Raw genomic sequence first — 17,391 nt, forward strand, 5'->3', positions numbered from 1 at the left:
TACACACACGGCTCCGCTCTGTACACCTCGTACACACGCGGCTCCGCTCCGTACACCTCGTACACACACGGCTCCGCTCCGTGCACCTCGTACACACACGGCTCCGCTCCATACACCTCGTACACACACGGCTCCGCTCCGTACACCTCGTACACACGCGGCTCCGCTCCGTACACCTCGTACACACACGGCTCCGCTCCGTGCACCTCGTACACACACGGCTCCGCTCCATACACCTCGTACACACACGGCTCCGCTCCGTACACCTCGTACACACGCGGCTCCGCTCCGTACACCTCGTACACACACGGCTCCGCTCCGTACACCTCGTACACACACGGCTCCGCTCCGTGCACCTCGTACACACACGACTCAGCTCCGTACACCTCGTACACACACGGCTCTGCTACATCCACCCTGTAAACCCCTCCTGACCCCACACATAAACTTCCCCTTATCCAGCACCATGACAACCAGCACAGCACAGTCCTGTATACACTGAGGCCCCTGATCATGTGACCCCTGACTCCTCCCCTCCTGTGACCTCATCACAGGTCCTGTGCGCACAGAGCAGCCATATATGTGGAGTGCGGCTCTGCGGGTGGAGGCTCCACACCAGGACTGTAGCAGGTAAAGACCCCAATATCCACAGGTGTCCCTTCTAATTGGGGGGAAACTATCCCCTCTAATAATCCTTGGACAGTTCTGGCAAACACGGGAAAGTGCCCCTTTATGGAGGGGACAGAAAGTCTGTTTAGTCACTTTAGCTCCATAGTATCAGCTCTAATCCAATGGTGAGAGAGCGATTTACCCCGAAGAGTCACAGATTGGGAGGTTGGTAGAGAAATGTTATATTTAGGGGGTTTGTGAAGGAAACGAGTTGCTCTCATAGTACAGTTCCCCTTTCTTGGCCCCCACACAGTATAATGTTCCCCCCGTACCGCTTTCCTCCATACACGGGATGATATTACAAGATGCCCCATACAATATGTTACCACCCAGACCACTAGATAATAAATCCTCCCTTATCCTCATTCTTGATGCAGTAAGTTGCCCCTTTCTTGCCACACACAGTATAATGTTCTCACTTTACAGTCATCCCCCCACAATGTGTACATTTTTTTTAACATTTTAACATCTGTTTTTTGTTTGGGTGTTTTTAATATAATATATAGAAGCCTGTGGGGAAATGCTAAATAAAAAAAACCCATCATATCCCGACCATATGAATAAACCCCTGTACATGGAGACTTTGGGATCAGATCATTTCTGTCCTCGGTGTTTGTGGAAACAAAAAATCTTTTCTAAAAGCCTCAAACTTCTGTGTGTGACTCAGACCTGAGATCTAACGTGATAGAAGATTACAGTGCGGGGAAGACGGGAAACCTTCATATAGACGGCCGGTGGGGATGGAGTCAGTGACGGACTCTGGCCAAATATGTTTCTAGAGCCGTAGTAGGAGATGAAGATGTCGTCCTCACCATGAAGTAGTTATTTCTCCTGTCCCGTGTAATGAATATCTCCTGCAGTATTGCTAATGCCGATTCCAGTGTCGGGAAATGAGACGAGAATTAGCGTTATGGAAGATGAGTCTATGAGGAACGTATTCAGCTGCCGACTCCGAGGAAGAAACTGCTTGTTGTCTGTGGCCTAAATATATAGGTTTTATTAGTAGATGTAAAGAAGGAAACTAAATACTGTAAAATAATAAATCTCCTCGTATGTTTCCCTTATTATCTCCAGTAATTGTATTATTACACAGGATTTTTATCATGTTACATCGGCTCATCTTCTTCTCATTCAGTTCTCTACAATATCGGATCCTCTCAGTGAAGATCTTCTATATAAGAGAATTTTCCTGATTTACCCATCAAGGATGGATATGGACAGAGACAAGATGACGGAGGGGATATTACACCTCACCCTAGAGATCCTCTTCCGGCTTACTGGAGAGGTGAGAGATCCTGATGACGTCACATTACATCATTCTTATCTATTGTTAAACCAACAAAATCGGACTCACATATCTCAAAATGCTGAATGAAGAGATCCAGAAAGTAGCTAATATTAAAAATTACAATGCTTTATTTATAATAAGATTAAAGACCTAACACATGATAATATCAATAAGAATGAGTATATGGTATCAGAGCGCCCTAACTAGGGGGGACATTGAACTGCGTGCTGAACATCCGACAATACAAACAGCAATATTAAACTCTGGTCAATAAAATGAAAGTCAGTGACATGTAAGAGCTCAGATAATGCACAGCGAATCAAGCTGCCATGTTAGAACAAGAATGTATAAAAAATAAGCAGTACATATTACCAGGACAGCAGGTAAAGTGGTGAAGATTGCAGCCACACAGAAACCTCAGTGTCCCTCCTCACCCCAACGCACGTTTTGCATCCAGCTTCTTCCAGGGGGGGGGGGGGGGGGGTGTCTGGGGTGGGCAGACGTGGGGATTATATAGTAAGTAGGCACCAGTAACAAAACCAAGTGAAGAAATGTGACCGCAAACATTAAGATGATTGTCTTACCGGACATTGCGGCACATGAAAACCCTTCCCAACTCCCCTGTATACACTTCACTTCCGGACATGCGCCCACCGGAACGCATGTTGGAACACAAGCGGTCCGGTGTGAAGACGCATCCGGAAGTGTGCAGGAGAAGGGTTGAGCGCATGGACACAGTGCGGAGGCCAAGAAAAGAGCCGCAGACACACTAGGTAGGGAGAGATAGACAAAAGGCCATATATACAGTGCCTTGTGAAAGTATTCAGCCCACTGGAACTTTTCAGCCTTTTCCCACATATCATGCTTCAAACCTAAGATACCAAATGTAAATTTTTGGTGAAGAATCAACAACAAGTGGAACACAATTGTGAAGTTGAATGAAATTTATTGGTTATTTTAAATTTTTTGTGGAAATTCAAAAACTGAATAGTGGGGCGTGCAATATTATTCGGCCCCTTTACTTTCAGTGCAGCAAACTCACTCCAGAAGTTCATTGTGGATCTCTGAATGATCCAATGTTGTCCTAAATGACTAATGATGATAAATATAATCCACCTGTGTGTAATCAAGTCTCCGTATAAATGCACCTGCTCTGTTATAGTCTCAGAGTTCTGTTTGAAGCACAGAGAGCATCTTGAAGACCAAGGAAAACAGGCAGGTCCGTGATACTGTTGTGGAAAAGTTTAAAGACGGATTTGGATACAAAATGATTTCCAAAACTTTAAACATCCCAAGGAGCAATGTGCAAGCGATCATATTGAAATGGAAGGAGTATCATACCACTGCAAATCTACCAAGACCTGGCCGTCCCTCTAAACTTTCATCTCAAACAAAGAGAAGACTGATCAGAGGTGCAGCAAGAGGTCCATGATCACTCTGGATGAACTGCAGAGATCTACAGCTGAGCTGGGACAGTCTGTCCATAGGACAACAATCAGTCATACAGTGCACAAATCTGGCCTTTATGGAAGAGTGGCAAGAAGAAAGCCATTTCTCAAAGATATCCATAAAAAGTGTTGTTTAAAGTTTGCAACAAGCCACCTGGGAGGCACACCAAACATGTGGAAGAAGGTGCTCTGGTCAGATGAAACCAAAATCGAACTTTTGGCAACAATGCCAAACGATATGTTTGGCGTAAAGACAACACAGCTCATCACCCTGAAAACACCATCCCCACTGTCAAACATGGTGGAGGCAGCATCATGGTTTGGGCCTGCTTTTCTTCAGCAGGGACAGGGAAGATGGTTAAAATTGATGGGAAGATGGATGGAGCCAAATACAGGATCATTCTTGAAGAAAACCTGTTGGAGTCTGCAAAAGACCTGAGACAGCGACGGAGATTTGTCTTCCAACAAGACAATGATCCCAAACATAAAGCAAAATCTACAATGGAATGGTTCACAAATAAACGTATCGAGGTGTTAGAATGGCCAAGTCAAAGTCCAGACCTGAATCCAATCGAGGATCTGTGGAAAGAGCTGAAAACTGCTGTTCACAAACGATCTCCATCCAACCTCACTGAGCCCGAGCTGTTTGCCAAGGAAGAATGGGCAAGAATTTCAGTCTCTCGATGTACAAAACTGATAGAGACATATCCCAAGCGACTGCAGCTGTAATCGCAGCAAAAGGTGGCGCAACAAAGTATTAAGTTAAAGATGCCGAATAATATTGCACGCCCCACTTTTCAGTTTTTGACTTTCCACAAAAATTTAAAATAACCAATAATTTTCGTTCAACTTCACAATTGTGTCCCACTTGTTGTTGATTATTCACCAAAAATTAATATTTGGTATCTTTATGTTTGAAGCATGATATGTGGGAAAAGGTTGAAAAGTTCCAGAGGGCCGAATACTTTCACAAGACACTGTATATATGTGTATGGAGCAGACTGTATACAACAGCCATTTTAACCAGTGTCAGTATTGGTGCATAATGAATGGTGAAAAAGTAATAAAGTATTGTGAATAAAAAGAAATAAAAGTGACTGTGCTTCTTATCTATTATTAACCCTTACAAAAAGATAATAAAAATAATCTATAGAAATAGCCACTGTTATTAGTAAAGAAAATAGCTATTAAAGATTTATTATGAAAAACTACTTCTATTATTCAACAGTGACAGCTCAATTATTAGAATAGTTTAGTAAAACAACCATGATTCCCACAATCCTAATGTGAGGATAAAGTGACAGTGCTAGCATGATAATAATCCTAATATGACAGGCTGAAACTGCAATAAATTCTCAACCTGTAAATATATGGGGGACATGAATAAACTAAAGTGTCTCAGAATTATATATTAGCACCACTAAGTGATACACATAAAATCTAATAGAAAAGAATATAATAAAACAAAATTTTTTATATCTTGCTCTAACATGGCAGCTTGATTCGCTGTGCATTATCTGAGCTCTTACATGTCACTGACTTTTATTTTATTGGCCAGAGTTTAATATTGCTGTTTGTATTGTCGGATGTTCAGCATGCAGTTCAATGTCCTCCCTAGTTAGGGCGCTCTGATACCATATACTCATTCTTATGATTTTATCATGTTTTAGGTTTTTAATCTTATTATAAATAAAGTATTGCAATTTTTAATATTAGCTACTTTCTGGATCTGTTCATTCGGCATTTTGAGATATGTGAGTCCGATTTTGTTGGTTTATCTGTTGTGCAGTGCCTGCCCCTTTTGATTACTGGACATCCTCATATAATTAGTAATTCTTATTTATGGGAATAACAGATGGACAGAACTGGAGAGGTGAGGACTCTGAAAATGTCTGTAGTGAGATTTATTAATGTGTCTCTCCATAACCAGGATTACACAGTAGTGAAGATAACCTCTAGTGAGCGCTGTCAGGACCCTGTGTCTGAGGGATGGGGAAGAACCCTGAGTCCAATCACAGGGCCTCCACCTCACCCCCTGATACATGAGGACATCAATGACCAGAAGATCCTAGAAATCACCTACAAGATGATTGAGCTGCTGACTGGAGAGGTGACACTGCTGGGAATGCTGGGACATTATACAGTAACACTATGAAGGGATCGGAGGGATGACGGTATCATTCTATGTGTCAGGTTCCTATAAGGTGTCAGGATTTCGCCGTCTATTTCTCCATGGAGGAGTGGGAGTATTTAGAAGGACACAAAGAATTGTACAAGGACTTCATGATGGAGGTTCCCCAGCCCCTCACATCACCAGGTAATAGACAGGACTAAATACACACGGCCTATAATTATCTGTATGTAATGAATGAATTCAGTCCCTGTATGTGTTTCCTCCAGATCTATCCAGTAAGAGGACAACACCAGGGAGATGTCCCCGTCCTCTTCTTCCACAGGACTGTAAACAAGAAGATCCCAATTTTCCTCAGGATCCTCAGGTAGATGGAGAGAAGGTGTCATGAGATCTCCCCTATGATGTGTAGACGGCTGTGAAGGTCTTGTGCTCAGTCTTGTTTTATCCACCAGTATTATATGTTTTATACTTGTGTAATGAGAACGGTGGAGATGGCAGGATTAGAGCTGATCATAGATGTGACTTCTCCATCTGTCTGTGACTTTTACAATATTTGTTTCAGGGTGAAGATCTGACCAATGTCAATACTACAAAGACATATGTGAGGGGTGAAGAGCGGTGTAAAGAGGAGTTTCCTACATATGACTACCCAGGTGAGTAGTAACCACTAAATGCAGAGAAGTCACAGATTCTTCTCAGTCATCGGCTGTTGCTGCTTTATCGATGTTATACTGTAGTTCATATCACAATCAAGTAATCACCATTTTGCCTCTAGACCACAACATTCTCCTCCACCCAAAACTGTTCAAATGCCTTTGGGCATTGAAAGCCCTTTTCTGTAGAACTTACAACCTGGAGTATCCATCTACCCCCTGGGATTAGAAGATGCTGACCCTTGCCTGCCCAGATCTGTAAACTACAAAGCCAAATGACAGCGTACATAGAATGTGCTGACAAGTTAGAAAATCACTTGAAGAAAGATATGATGGACCTATAAGAGAAAGCGGAGGGTAATGATGCTACTGGCTTCCTAGATCCCTGATATCTTACTGGATGAATCTCCCTTCTGTGCTGATGAATGTGATCATATGGTCCCTACAAGACCAGGTCCAGTCTTTCTGGCCAAACTTCACTTTTATGATCGACAAAATTAAATGTGCAGTGAGGCCAAGTGTGAATTTCTGTACAATAACAACAGAGTTCCTTTATCCTAACTTTTCAGTTTCTTTTAAAACGTACTAATGTTAAACAGGATTGTGATAAACTACATACAAAAAAAAAACTTTACATCTGTGATATGATATATCTCTAAGCTGTGTGTGGCTGATGGATGTCATATAAGTTAATTCATGCTTTCATGAGATGTGTTGGCATGGCTCGAGCCCTGTTTTCATGGATTCACTACACATCATAAATTACATTGTGTCTTTGATCATAAGGAATTCAGATTACTGCACAAATGAGAAGCACAAATACTTTCTCTACTGTTCTGGTCAGGACTCATAGTAGCTCCAATATTCCACCATAAATGAGTGCAACTCCGGTTTAGTGTTGAAGTTTTAACGTCATAGATACGTTGTTTTTGGGGATGTAACTTTTTTTTTAATTCTATGTCCTTTGTTATGGGTTCATTACGTATGATAGTTTGATTGTGGTGGGATTGGCCTACTTCAGTTATGTTCGTCTGTAACTCCCTGATTGTCTTTAAAAAAGGGTCTCCATTACCTCTTCCAAATACCCAAGAGCTAAATTTAGGACACCTCAGCTCTGCACTCAAAGTTCTCTTTGAATGTCTAATATTTCTCCTTGAAACTCATCTGAGCCACACACTCTATTTACCTTAGAGAGATTTCACTAAAATAGACAGACAGTTTTTGCTCATCATCCTTTAACCCCTCTACATGGATCTAGACTTACACAGAGATCCCTAGTGTTAGGCGTCGGTTTCCGGGCGCTGCACAGCGGGAATCCCGAGCTTTGCCTTCCTCGGTCTCCCGTTCCTCTCCGGCCGCAGTGGAGCCTGCTCTGCAGACTCATCGATCCCAGCGCTCTGCTCACACCAGCATTCTGTAGGTTTGGTTGTTGCTGCCACCTCTGGTCCAGCTATAGCAACGCATGCTGTTCAGCAGCGAGCTACTCCAGGGACTAAGTCCTCCTTTCGGTCCACTGAGCATGCCCGTGGGACGATCTCTCATTGGAGATCGGAGGTCACATGCTCAGGTCCGTCTCCAGCTTGGATTTGGACCATCAGGAAGGTCCCGGAAGGACGCTGCTATAAAAGGTTCGCATGGCCGCTCGGCCATGCGCTAGTATAGACTGCATTATCGGACTATGAGGAGTATTGTATGCATGTATGAATGTCTCTGGTGAATGACTCATTAAGAAACCCCTACCCTTGGTACGCATGTGTTGTGCAGCCTAGCCTGTTAAGCGCCCAGGCTTAGGTGTAGGTAGAGGTAGAGTCTGAGACTGGCATCAGTGTCCACCGGTGGGTCTGCACGTCATGGTGCACGTGCTCGATACTCCACCATAGTCAGCGTCTATAGTGGCTTCCGCAGGTGCGACACCGCGCGCTCAGAAGGTCTAGAGGAACTCTGACCCCATGTCCTTCGGGCAGAGTTCTGTGACCACATTCTGTGTGTTCCGTTGCTGAGCTCTGTGAGCTAAACAGGTTCCAGTATTGATGTTCTGCGGTAGTGCGGCTCTGTGAGGTAACAGAGTTCGTCCTGTTCACACTGGCTGACGTTAACCCACGTGTGACCTTCTGTATACCGCTTTATACTTCCGCCATTACTAAGCAGCAGTTTACCACCCCTGTTCTGTGGATCCCGGGCTGCGAACGCACCTTACTATTATTATATTATTTGGTGCGTTCTGCCAGCCCTAACATTATACTAGCGCCAGGGTCTGGCTAGTAATGACGGACGAGCAGCGTCTGCAAAGATATGCCCAGCAGCTGGAGGGCAGGTTGTCAGCTCTCGAGCGGTCAGCCTCAGCTGCGGATGTCACTGCAGTCGCTGTTCAGGCAGCTGCAGAAGCTGTCTCCTGCGCCTCTACGTCCATACCTGCTCAGACTTTGTCCCGTCTCCCGCTGCCCGACAAGTTCTCTGGTGACAGCACTTCCTGCAGGGGTTTCGTAAGCCAGTGCTCTATCCAGCTTGAGCTGTTGGCCACACGATTCCCCTCAGAAAGGGCTAAGGTGGGATTCGTCATCTCCCTCCTGTCGGGCAGGGCTCTGAAATGGGCCACCCCACTGTGGGAGCGTGGTGACCCCGTGGTACAGAGTGCCTCCCAGTTCCTGGTCTCCCTGAAACAGGTTTTTCTGGGGCCACGGGTCACACATGACACCGCGCTGCTGTTGTTAGCACTAACACAGGGTTCCTTTTCGGTTAGCCATTACGCCGTCCAGACACTGGCTTCCGAATTGGAATGGCCTGACAAGGTGCTCATACCAGTTTTCTGGAGGGGTTTGGCGGAGCACATCAAGGATGCTCCTAGGCTACCAGGGAGGTCCCCGTTAATCTCGAGGAGCTCATTACCATCCCCACCCGCATATATCTCCGTTTCATGGAGCGCGGCATGGAGCGCTCCCAGTCCAGATTGAGGGTTAAGTTAGCTCCCATCTTTTCTAAACCCCTGGAACCTCTTGATCAGGGGATCATGCCTCCTGAGGCCATGGAGGTGTCTCGCACGGGCACCAAGTCCGGCTTGGTGCGTACTCCCATCCTCTGTTTCCAGTGTCAACAGCCTGGTCACCTGGCCAACAGGTGCCCACAGCGGTCGGGAAATGCCTGCGTCTAGTGGTAATTGGAGGAGGCCTACTAGACACGGGAACTTTCTCCTCCAAGCTGTCCTTTAAAGGGACGTTAGAGAGTGGAGCGTCCACCCTGGACGTAGAGGTCTGCGTGGACTCTGGGGCGGAGGGCAATTTTATGTCTTCTGCCTTCGCCCAACGGCATGCAGTTCCTTTGGTGCTGCTACCTCACCCCGTTACCATCAGGGTGGTGAACGGCTCGACTCTGCCCTCCCAAATTACACACCAGACTGCTCCCCTTAGGCTATCGTTGTCGCCGTCCCACCACGAGACCTTGTCTCTCCTCATTATACCCGAGGGCATCGATCAGGTTCTCCTAGTAGTTCCCTGGTTACGTTGCCACTCTCCGCACATAGAGTGGTCCTTGGGGAGAATACTTGCCTGGAGCAAGTCCTGCGAGGGTAAATGCGTGAGGGAGTGCGTTCAGGTAGTCTCTACCGAGGTCCCTGCGGATCTTTCCGCACTCCTATGGCACTACCAACAGTGCGCGGATGTATTCTCTAAAAAGGCGTCAGAGACCCTTCCGTCCCATCACCCCTACGACTGTCCTATAGACCTTTTGCCAGGTGCGGAGCCTCCTCGAGGTCGCGTGTATCCCCTGTCTCTCCCGGAGATGGAGGCCATGTCACAATATATCAGAGAGAACCTAGCAAGAGAGTTTATTAGGAAGTCGGTGTCACCAGCGGGGGTGGGATTCTTCTTTGTGCAGAAGAAGAGTGGAGAGCTGCGTCCTTGTATCAATTACAGGGGTCTTAACGCTATAACCGTTAAGAACAAATACCCTCTGCCCCTGATATCTTAGTTGTTCGACAGGTTGTGTGGGGCGAGGATCTTCTCCAAGCTAGATCTACGAGGGGCTTACAACCTGATACGTATTCGCAAAGGGGACGAATGGAAGACTACCTTTAACACCATGGATGGCTACTATGAGTATTTGGTCATGCCCTTCGGCCTCTGTAAAGCCCCAGCCATCTTCCAAGACTTTGTGAATGATGTCTTCCGGGATGTGCTCTCCACCTCAGTGGTGGTCTATCTGGATGACATTCTTATCTTTTCTCCAGATTTGGCCTCCCACCGGAGAGACGTTTGCAAGGTCTTCGACCACCTGTGAGCGAACTCTCTCTACGCCAAGTTGGAGAAGTGCCAGTTTGAGCAGGAGTCCTTGCCGTTCCTAGGCTATATCATCTTGGCCCAGGGTTTGGCTATGGATCCTGCCAAATTGCAGGCGGTAATGGAGTGGCAAGAACCCCACTCCCTTAAGGCGGTGCAGCGCTTTTTGGGGTTTGTTAATTAATTTCCCACTTCTTCACCTTAGTGGCTCCCTTGGTCGCCCTCGCCAAAAAGGGAGCCAATCCCAAGGTATGGTCAGAACAAGTCTCCGAGACCTTCTCCGCCATCAAGACCCACTTTGCTGGCGCTCCTATCCTCCACCGTCCCAATGTGGATAAACCCTTCATCCTAGAGGTAGATGCCTCGTCCATCGGTGCTGAAGCAGTCCTTTTTCAGAAGGATGCTCAAGGTCGGAAGCATCCCTGCTTCTTCTCCAGGACCTTTTCACCGGCGGAGAGAAACTACTCCATCGGGGACAGGGAGCTGCTGGCAATGAAATTGGCCTTCTCTGAGTGGAGACATCTGGAGGGAGCTCGGTTCCCCTTTCAGGTGTACACCGACCATAAAAATCTGGTGTACTTGCAAACGGCCCAGCGTCTGAACTCTCGCCAGGCCAGATGGTTACTTTTCTGCTCCCGTTTCCGTTTCAACCTGCATTTTCTGTCCGGTGAGAAGAACGTCCGGGCTGATGCCCACTCTCGCTTCGTGGTGTCAGCGGATGAGGAGGAGGCTGAGCCTCAGCTAATCGTCACCTCCGAGAGTCTGAGGATCGTGGCTCCGGTCGCTCTCGAGTCAGTGCCGCCGGGCAAGACTTTTGTCCCTACCCGCCTGCGGCCAGAGGTCCTCTCGTGGGCTCACGCGTCTAGGGTGGCCGGTCACTTTGGGACGAAGCGGACCACAGAACTCCTAGCAAGGACATATTGGTGGCCGCATATGGCTCGGGAGGTGGGAGAGTACATTCGGGCATGTGTCTCCTGTGCCCAAAACAGGTCCTCTAGGCAGAGACAGGCCTGACTACTTTACCCCCTACCGGTGGCGGACAGACCTTGGGAGATGGTCGGCATGGATTTCGTGGTCGGTCTGCCCAAGTCCAGTGGCAGCACGGTCATCTGGGTGGTCACAGATCATTTTTCTAAAATGGTGCACCTGGTGCCACTCTTGCGGCTGCCTTCTGCCCGAGGCCTGGCGGCGTTGTTCATAAAACACGTGTTTCGCTTGCACGGTATGCCGGACAATATAGTTAGTGACCGGGGTCCCCAGTTCACGTCCCGGTTTTGGAGGGAGCTCTGCAGTCTGCTCAGTACTGAGCTAAATTTGTCTTCTGTGTATCACCCCGAGACGAACGGGTTGGTTGAGAGAGCTAACCAAACTCTGGTCATATACCTGCGACATTTTGTCTCGGCCAGGCAGGATGACTGGGCATCCTTACTACCGTGAGGAGAATTTGCCCTGAACAACGCTGTTGCCGATTCCACCGGTCAGACCCCATTCCTCCTTAACTACGGCCAGCATCCGCGCGTTCCTGTCCCGATGCCAGTGTTGTCCACTGGTTCCAGGGTGGCAGACTGGGCAGTGGAGGCTCGGGACATTTGGGATCGCACTCAGGATGCCATCTGGGCCTCTAAGGAGAGAATGAGGGGTCCGCCGACACGCACCGGCGTCCAGCTCCGACTTTTGCCCTTGGCGACTTAGTGTGGCTCTCTGCCCATAATGTCAGGCTGCGGGTAGAGTCCACTAAGTTTGCACCGCACTACATTGGCCCCTTCAAGGTTCTAGAGCAGATCAACCCAGTGGTCTATCGCCTGGCCCTTCCCCCACACTTGGCCATCTCCGACACCTTCCACTTGTCCCGGTTTTCCGAGTCATCCGCCGGGATATCCGACCTGTCTTCGGACGAGTTTGAGGTCAACGCCATCGTGGGATGCAGGGTGGTGCGTGGTAAAAAGTTTTATTTGGTGGATTGGAAGGGTCATGGTCCAGAGGTGCGGACCTGGGAGCCAGTGGAGAACATCCGCACTCCGCTTCTTATTGCAGCATTTGAGCGTAGCGAGGCTCAGAGAGGAGGGGGCCCTAGGAGGGGGGGTAATGTTAGGCGTCGGGTTCCGGGCACTGCACAGCGGGAATCCCGAGCTTTGCCTTCTTCTGTCTCCCATTCCTCTCCGGCCGCAGTGGAGTCTGCTCAGCAGACTCATTGATCCCAGCGCTCTGCTCACACCAGCATTCTGTAGGTTTGGTTGCTGCTGGCACCTCTGGTCCAGCTACAGCAGCGCATGCTGATCAGCAGCGAGCTACTCCAGGGACTAAGTCATCCTTTCGGTCCACTGAGCATGCCCGTGGGACGATCTCTCATTGGAGATCAGAGGTCACATGCTCAGGTCCTTCTCCAGCTTGGATTGGACCATCAGGAAGGGCAGGAAGGTCCCGGAAGGACGCTGCTCGGCCATGCGCTAGTATAGACTGCATTATCAGACTATGAGGAGTGTTGTATGCATGTATGAATGTCTCTGTTGAGTGACTCATTAAGAAACCCCTACTCTTGGTACGCATGTGTTGTGCAGCCTAGACTGATAAGCACCCAGGCTTAGATAGAGGTAGAGTCTGAGACTGGCATCAGTGTCCACCAGTGGGTCTGCACGCCACGGTGCACGTGCTCGATACTCCACCATAGTCAGCATCTATAGTGGCGTCCGCAGGTGCGACGTCGCACTCTCAGAAGGTCTAGATGGACTCTGACCCCATGTCCTTGGGGCAGAGTTCTGTGACCGCATTCTGTGCATTCCGTTGCCGAGCTCTGTGAGCTAAACAGGTTCCGGCATTTATGTTCTGCAGTAGTGCGACTCTGTGAGGTAACAGAGTTCGTCCTGTTCACACTGGGTAGCGTTAACCCACGTGTGACCTTCTGTATACTGCTTTATACTTCCACCATTACTAAGCAGCAGTTTACCATCCCTGCACGGTGGACCCCGGGCTGCGAACGCACCTTACTATTATTATATTATTTGGTGCGTTCCGCCAGCCCTAACACCTAGGCTTGGGTCGTGGTTTACTTGCAGTTATAAGGAGTAAAATGGGAGGAGTAGTCAGGTAGCCGGGTCACAACCAGCAGGGCTGAGAAAATACAAAATCAGAATACACAAGAGTAGTCAGTAAACAAGCCGTCTTCACAACAGGAGACGATTTACAAGCCGGGAGCTGTGCACAGAGGAAAATACCAGAGGAGAACAAAGCTGTATCTGGCAGCTTCTGGCAATATGGTTCAAGCTTTAATAGAGTGTGATGCTTTCCAATTGGCTGAAGTAGGGAGCAGATTACTGCAGCTTTTTTCTCCACCCCATCCGTGGCCCCCGTCCTCACTCTTCTCCGGTATTTTTCTCCATCGTTCGCAAAACAATCTTGCTTCGCGCAGTATGCTTTGCACAACTGCTGGTAAAGGCGAAAATCATTACTGCGCATGCGCCGGTACACTATGTCCCAGAAGTATTTCGCTGTGTTCCGGGACATAGTGTACCGGCGCATGCGCAGTAATGATTTTCGGCTTTGCCCGCAGTTGGGCAAAGCATACTGCGCGTGCGCGAAGCATGATTGCTTTGTGCACACGCGAATGATGGAGAAGAATAACGGAGAAGATTGTGGATGGGGGCCACGGATGGGGTGGAGAAAAAAGAAGAAACAGCGCCCATCGGACCGGACTCAGGCCATTTACATAGGCCTGCAACTTCCGGTGACAGATTCCCTTTAACTCCCTTGTTAGACTGTGTTGTTTTGTGAGTGTGTTTTGTATGATTGTTATTTCCATTTATCCCTGTCCGTCTTCCCCTTGTTTGTCTGTTTGGTGCATTCCTATACAGTTACATTTCCACCCTCCCTGGGGGAAGAAGAGACAGAAAAGGGTTAATTTAGGTGCCTAGTAAGATACATGAATCCAGCATCTCCACCTTCAGGAGTAATCTGGGGGGCAGGTCACCCCTAGTTCTAGGGACCTGGTTAGCACCCACATTCCCTAGGAATTGAAGTTTTTATTGATATTATTTTCACCTACCTAACATTGGTGGCTTTTTATTCCATATTTGGGAGACAGAATAGACCAGCAGTTGAACACCACGCTCCCCTGTTTCATGCTTTGCAGTTTTCTATTAGTCTATGAACTGTCATTGTCTTGATGAATAATTCCATTTTTTTCCTTAACTTTCCATTTTTACTGACAGTTTAAGCAGAAATGTTCAAAAATAACATATTCAAGGATATTTTATTTAAAAATAATTGTTTTTGTTTTTGGCAGATGAATGTACCAGATCAGAGGGACAGCTGACATCTTCAATTTTTAAATCAGATAATTTTGAGATCGCACAGGATACAATTGAAGTGAATGCCATTACTTCAGCTATACCATCATCTCTTCACAGCAAAGACCTGTCATCTGATCCTATGAAACAGGTCCTGTTTTCTAATTCATTACCGACTGCAAAGGAAAATCCAAGTCACAAAATAAGCATTAAAAAACGGGCTGATCCTAAAGCAAAGAAGTCATTTTCACTTTCAGAATATGGAAATAGCTTTTGTCTCGAAAAGTATTTTCTTAAACATGAAAAAATTCACGCAGCAGAGAATAGATTTTCTTGTTCCAAGTGTGGGAAATGTTTTAATCATAAATCAGATCTTGGCAGGCACCAGAGAACTCACACAGGGGAGAAGCCATTTTCATGTACAGAATGTGAAAAATGTTTTAACCAGAAATCAAATCTTGTCAGTCATCAGAGAATTCACACAGGGGAGAAGCGATTTTCATGTTCAGAATGTGCAAAATGTTTTATCCATAAATCAGCTTTTGTTAGGCACCAAGGAATTCACACAGGGGAGCAGCCTTTTTCATGTTCAGAATGTGGGAAATATTTTAAACAGAAAGGGAATCTTATTAAACACCAAAGAACTCATACAGGGGAGAAGCCTTTTTCATGTTCAGAATGTGGGATATGTTTTAATCAAAAAGCTCATCGTGATGACCACCAGAGAACTCACACAGGGGAAAAGCCTTTTTCATGCTCAGAATGTGCGAAACAGTTTAACCGGAAATGCGTTTTGGTTAAGCACCAGAGAACACACACAGGGGTGAAGCCTTTTTTGTGTTCAGATTGTGGGAAATGTTTCATCCAGAAATCAGCTTTAGTTAGCCACCAGAAAATTCATACAGGGGAGAAGCCTTTTTCCTGTTTACAATGTGGAAAATGTTTTAACCGGAAAGTGCATCTTGATAGCCACCAGAGAACCCACACAGAAGAGAAGCCTTTTTCATGTTCAGAATGTGGAAAATGTTTTAACCATAAATCAGATTTTGTTAAGCACCAGAGAATTCACACAGGGGAGAAGCCATTTTCATGCTCAGAATGTGGGAAATGTTTTAACCATAAATTTAACCTTATTATACACAAAAGAACCCACACAGGGGAGAAGCCTTTTTCATGTTTAGAATGTGGGAAATGTTTTAACCATAAATCAGGTTTGGTTAAGCACCATAAAACCCACACAGGGGAGAAGCCTTTTTCCTGCTCAGAATGTGGGAAATGTTTTAGCCAGAAATCACATCTTAATAGACATCAGTTGAGCCACACAGGGGAGAAGCCTTTTTCATGTTCAGAATGTGAGAACTGTTTTGCGGAGAAATCTCTGCTTATTAAACATCAGAGAACCCACACAGGGGAGAAGCCTTTTTCATGTTCAGAATGTGGAAAAAATTTTGTGAAGAAATCATCTCTTCTTAGTCACCAGAGCAGTCACACAGGGTAGAAGCCTTTTTCATGTTCTTGATGTGGGAAATGTTTTACAAGGAAATCAACTCTATATAAACAGTCACACAGGGGAGAAGCCTTTTACATGTTCAGAATGTTGGAAATGATTTAACCAAAAATGTTATCTTGTTAAAGGGTCGTTGCAGCGGTGTCTGCATTCGCTTTCTCAGGGCTCATGAGAGGTTGTTACATCACAAGAGCCCTGCACCCAGTCGGCACCCACTTCACTTTCCCCGCCGCCTCCGGACATATGCTTTCTGACTTTTTCTTATTGTTCAATGTGTCCAAATGTGGGGATAGTGATACACTGAAAGGAAGTGCAGACATCACTGGAACAGCACCAGTATGGAAGATTTGAGTGTTTTTATTTTAACTGCACCAAGGAATGAGAAGAGTTTGTCCAAGTAATGCACAACCCCTTTAAAGATCAAAAATCCCATCCAGGGAAAAGCCATTATTATACTTACATTTTAAAAATAAATTACTGGAAAATCATTTTTTGTTGACCATCAAAAATAACTCAGATGGGGAGAAACTATATGTTATTGACAAATTGTACAAAAACATATCACAGACAGTCGTATAATTAAATGAGTAAAGGAAATTACTTTAGAATTTATTGTATTTTTTGATTATAAGACACACCAGTCTGTCATTGTTAGTGTTTACTGTAAATGATATTTGTATTTTGATGTAACCCCGTCTCATGTACAGCACTATGGAATTAATGGTGCTATGTAAATAATGATAATAACACGTTTAGTGAGAAAACATTTAGCTCTATAAATGAGCGCATCTTATAGACAGGAGGCAGCTTCATGTGACAAAGGAAAACGCGGAGACGCAGATTCTGATCATTGAGGGACCTGCTCAAGGACCTTTCAGATCATGTAATGAATCACATGACCTGGAAAGAACTGCAAAATGAGGTTATGTATATACAGTGCATGTGTATCCAAATGTGCATATGTAGTGGTCTGTGTGTATGTAAGTGTGTGTGTAACATACGTGGTAGTGGAACCACTGCCATGGACCGAGGGGAGCTTGGAAGGGTGTGATTAAGCGAACACCTGTTTCTTCTTTGTAGGCTCTGATGTTGTGGTAAGATTTGGCTCCAGATGGTTTCTAGATGCTACTCCAGGACA

General features: G+C 46.2%; 1 protein-coding gene across 2 annotated transcripts; it reads left to right on the forward strand.

Moving 5' to 3' along the window:
- Nucleotides 1-521: 521 nt before the first annotated feature.
- LOC141072990 (uncharacterized) lies at nucleotides 522-16,853 on the forward strand. Of its 2 annotated transcripts, none has more exons than XM_073560257.1 (7): nucleotides 522-630; nucleotides 1,805-1,954; nucleotides 5,336-5,515; nucleotides 5,599-5,722; nucleotides 5,806-5,903; nucleotides 6,102-6,192; nucleotides 14,743-16,853. In XM_073560257.1, exons 2-7 carry the CDS (start codon nucleotides 1,877-1,879, stop codon nucleotides 16,242-16,244), a joined length of 2,073 nt encoding a protein of 690 aa, XP_073416358.1. In that variant the 5' UTR covers nucleotides 522-630; nucleotides 1,805-1,876; the 3' UTR covers nucleotides 16,245-16,853. The 2 variants fall into 2 exon arrangements, with proteins under 2 accessions (XP_073416358.1, XP_073416359.1); XM_073560258.1 differs by having other exon boundaries at nucleotides 5,806-5,890; nucleotides 6,098-6,192.
- The last annotated feature ends 538 nt before the right edge of the window (nucleotides 16,854-17,391 follow it).

This window comes from Dendrobates tinctorius, unplaced genomic scaffold (genome assembly GCF_039654945.1).
Source record: "Dendrobates tinctorius isolate UK_male_01 unplaced genomic scaffold, ASM3965494v1 ptg000294l, whole genome shotgun sequence".
NCBI lineage: Eukaryota > Metazoa > Chordata > Amphibia > Anura > Dendrobatidae > Dendrobates > Dendrobates tinctorius.

What these genes read in the sequence shown, in the direction of transcription:
- LOC141072990 (XM_073560257.1), top strand. Translation starts at nt 1,877, where the DNA reads ATGGATATGGACAGAGACAAGATGACGGAGGGGATATTACACCTCACC. An exon ending in TCTTCCGGCTTACTGGAGAG is followed by an intron (nt 1,955 to 5,335) that starts GTGAGAGATCCT and finishes CTCCATAACCAG; the next exon opens with GATTACACAGTAGTGAAGAT. An exon ending in TTGAGCTGCTGACTGGAGAG is followed by an intron (nt 5,516 to 5,598) that starts GTGACACTGCTG and finishes TCTATGTGTCAG; the next exon opens with GTTCCTATAAGGTGTCAGGA.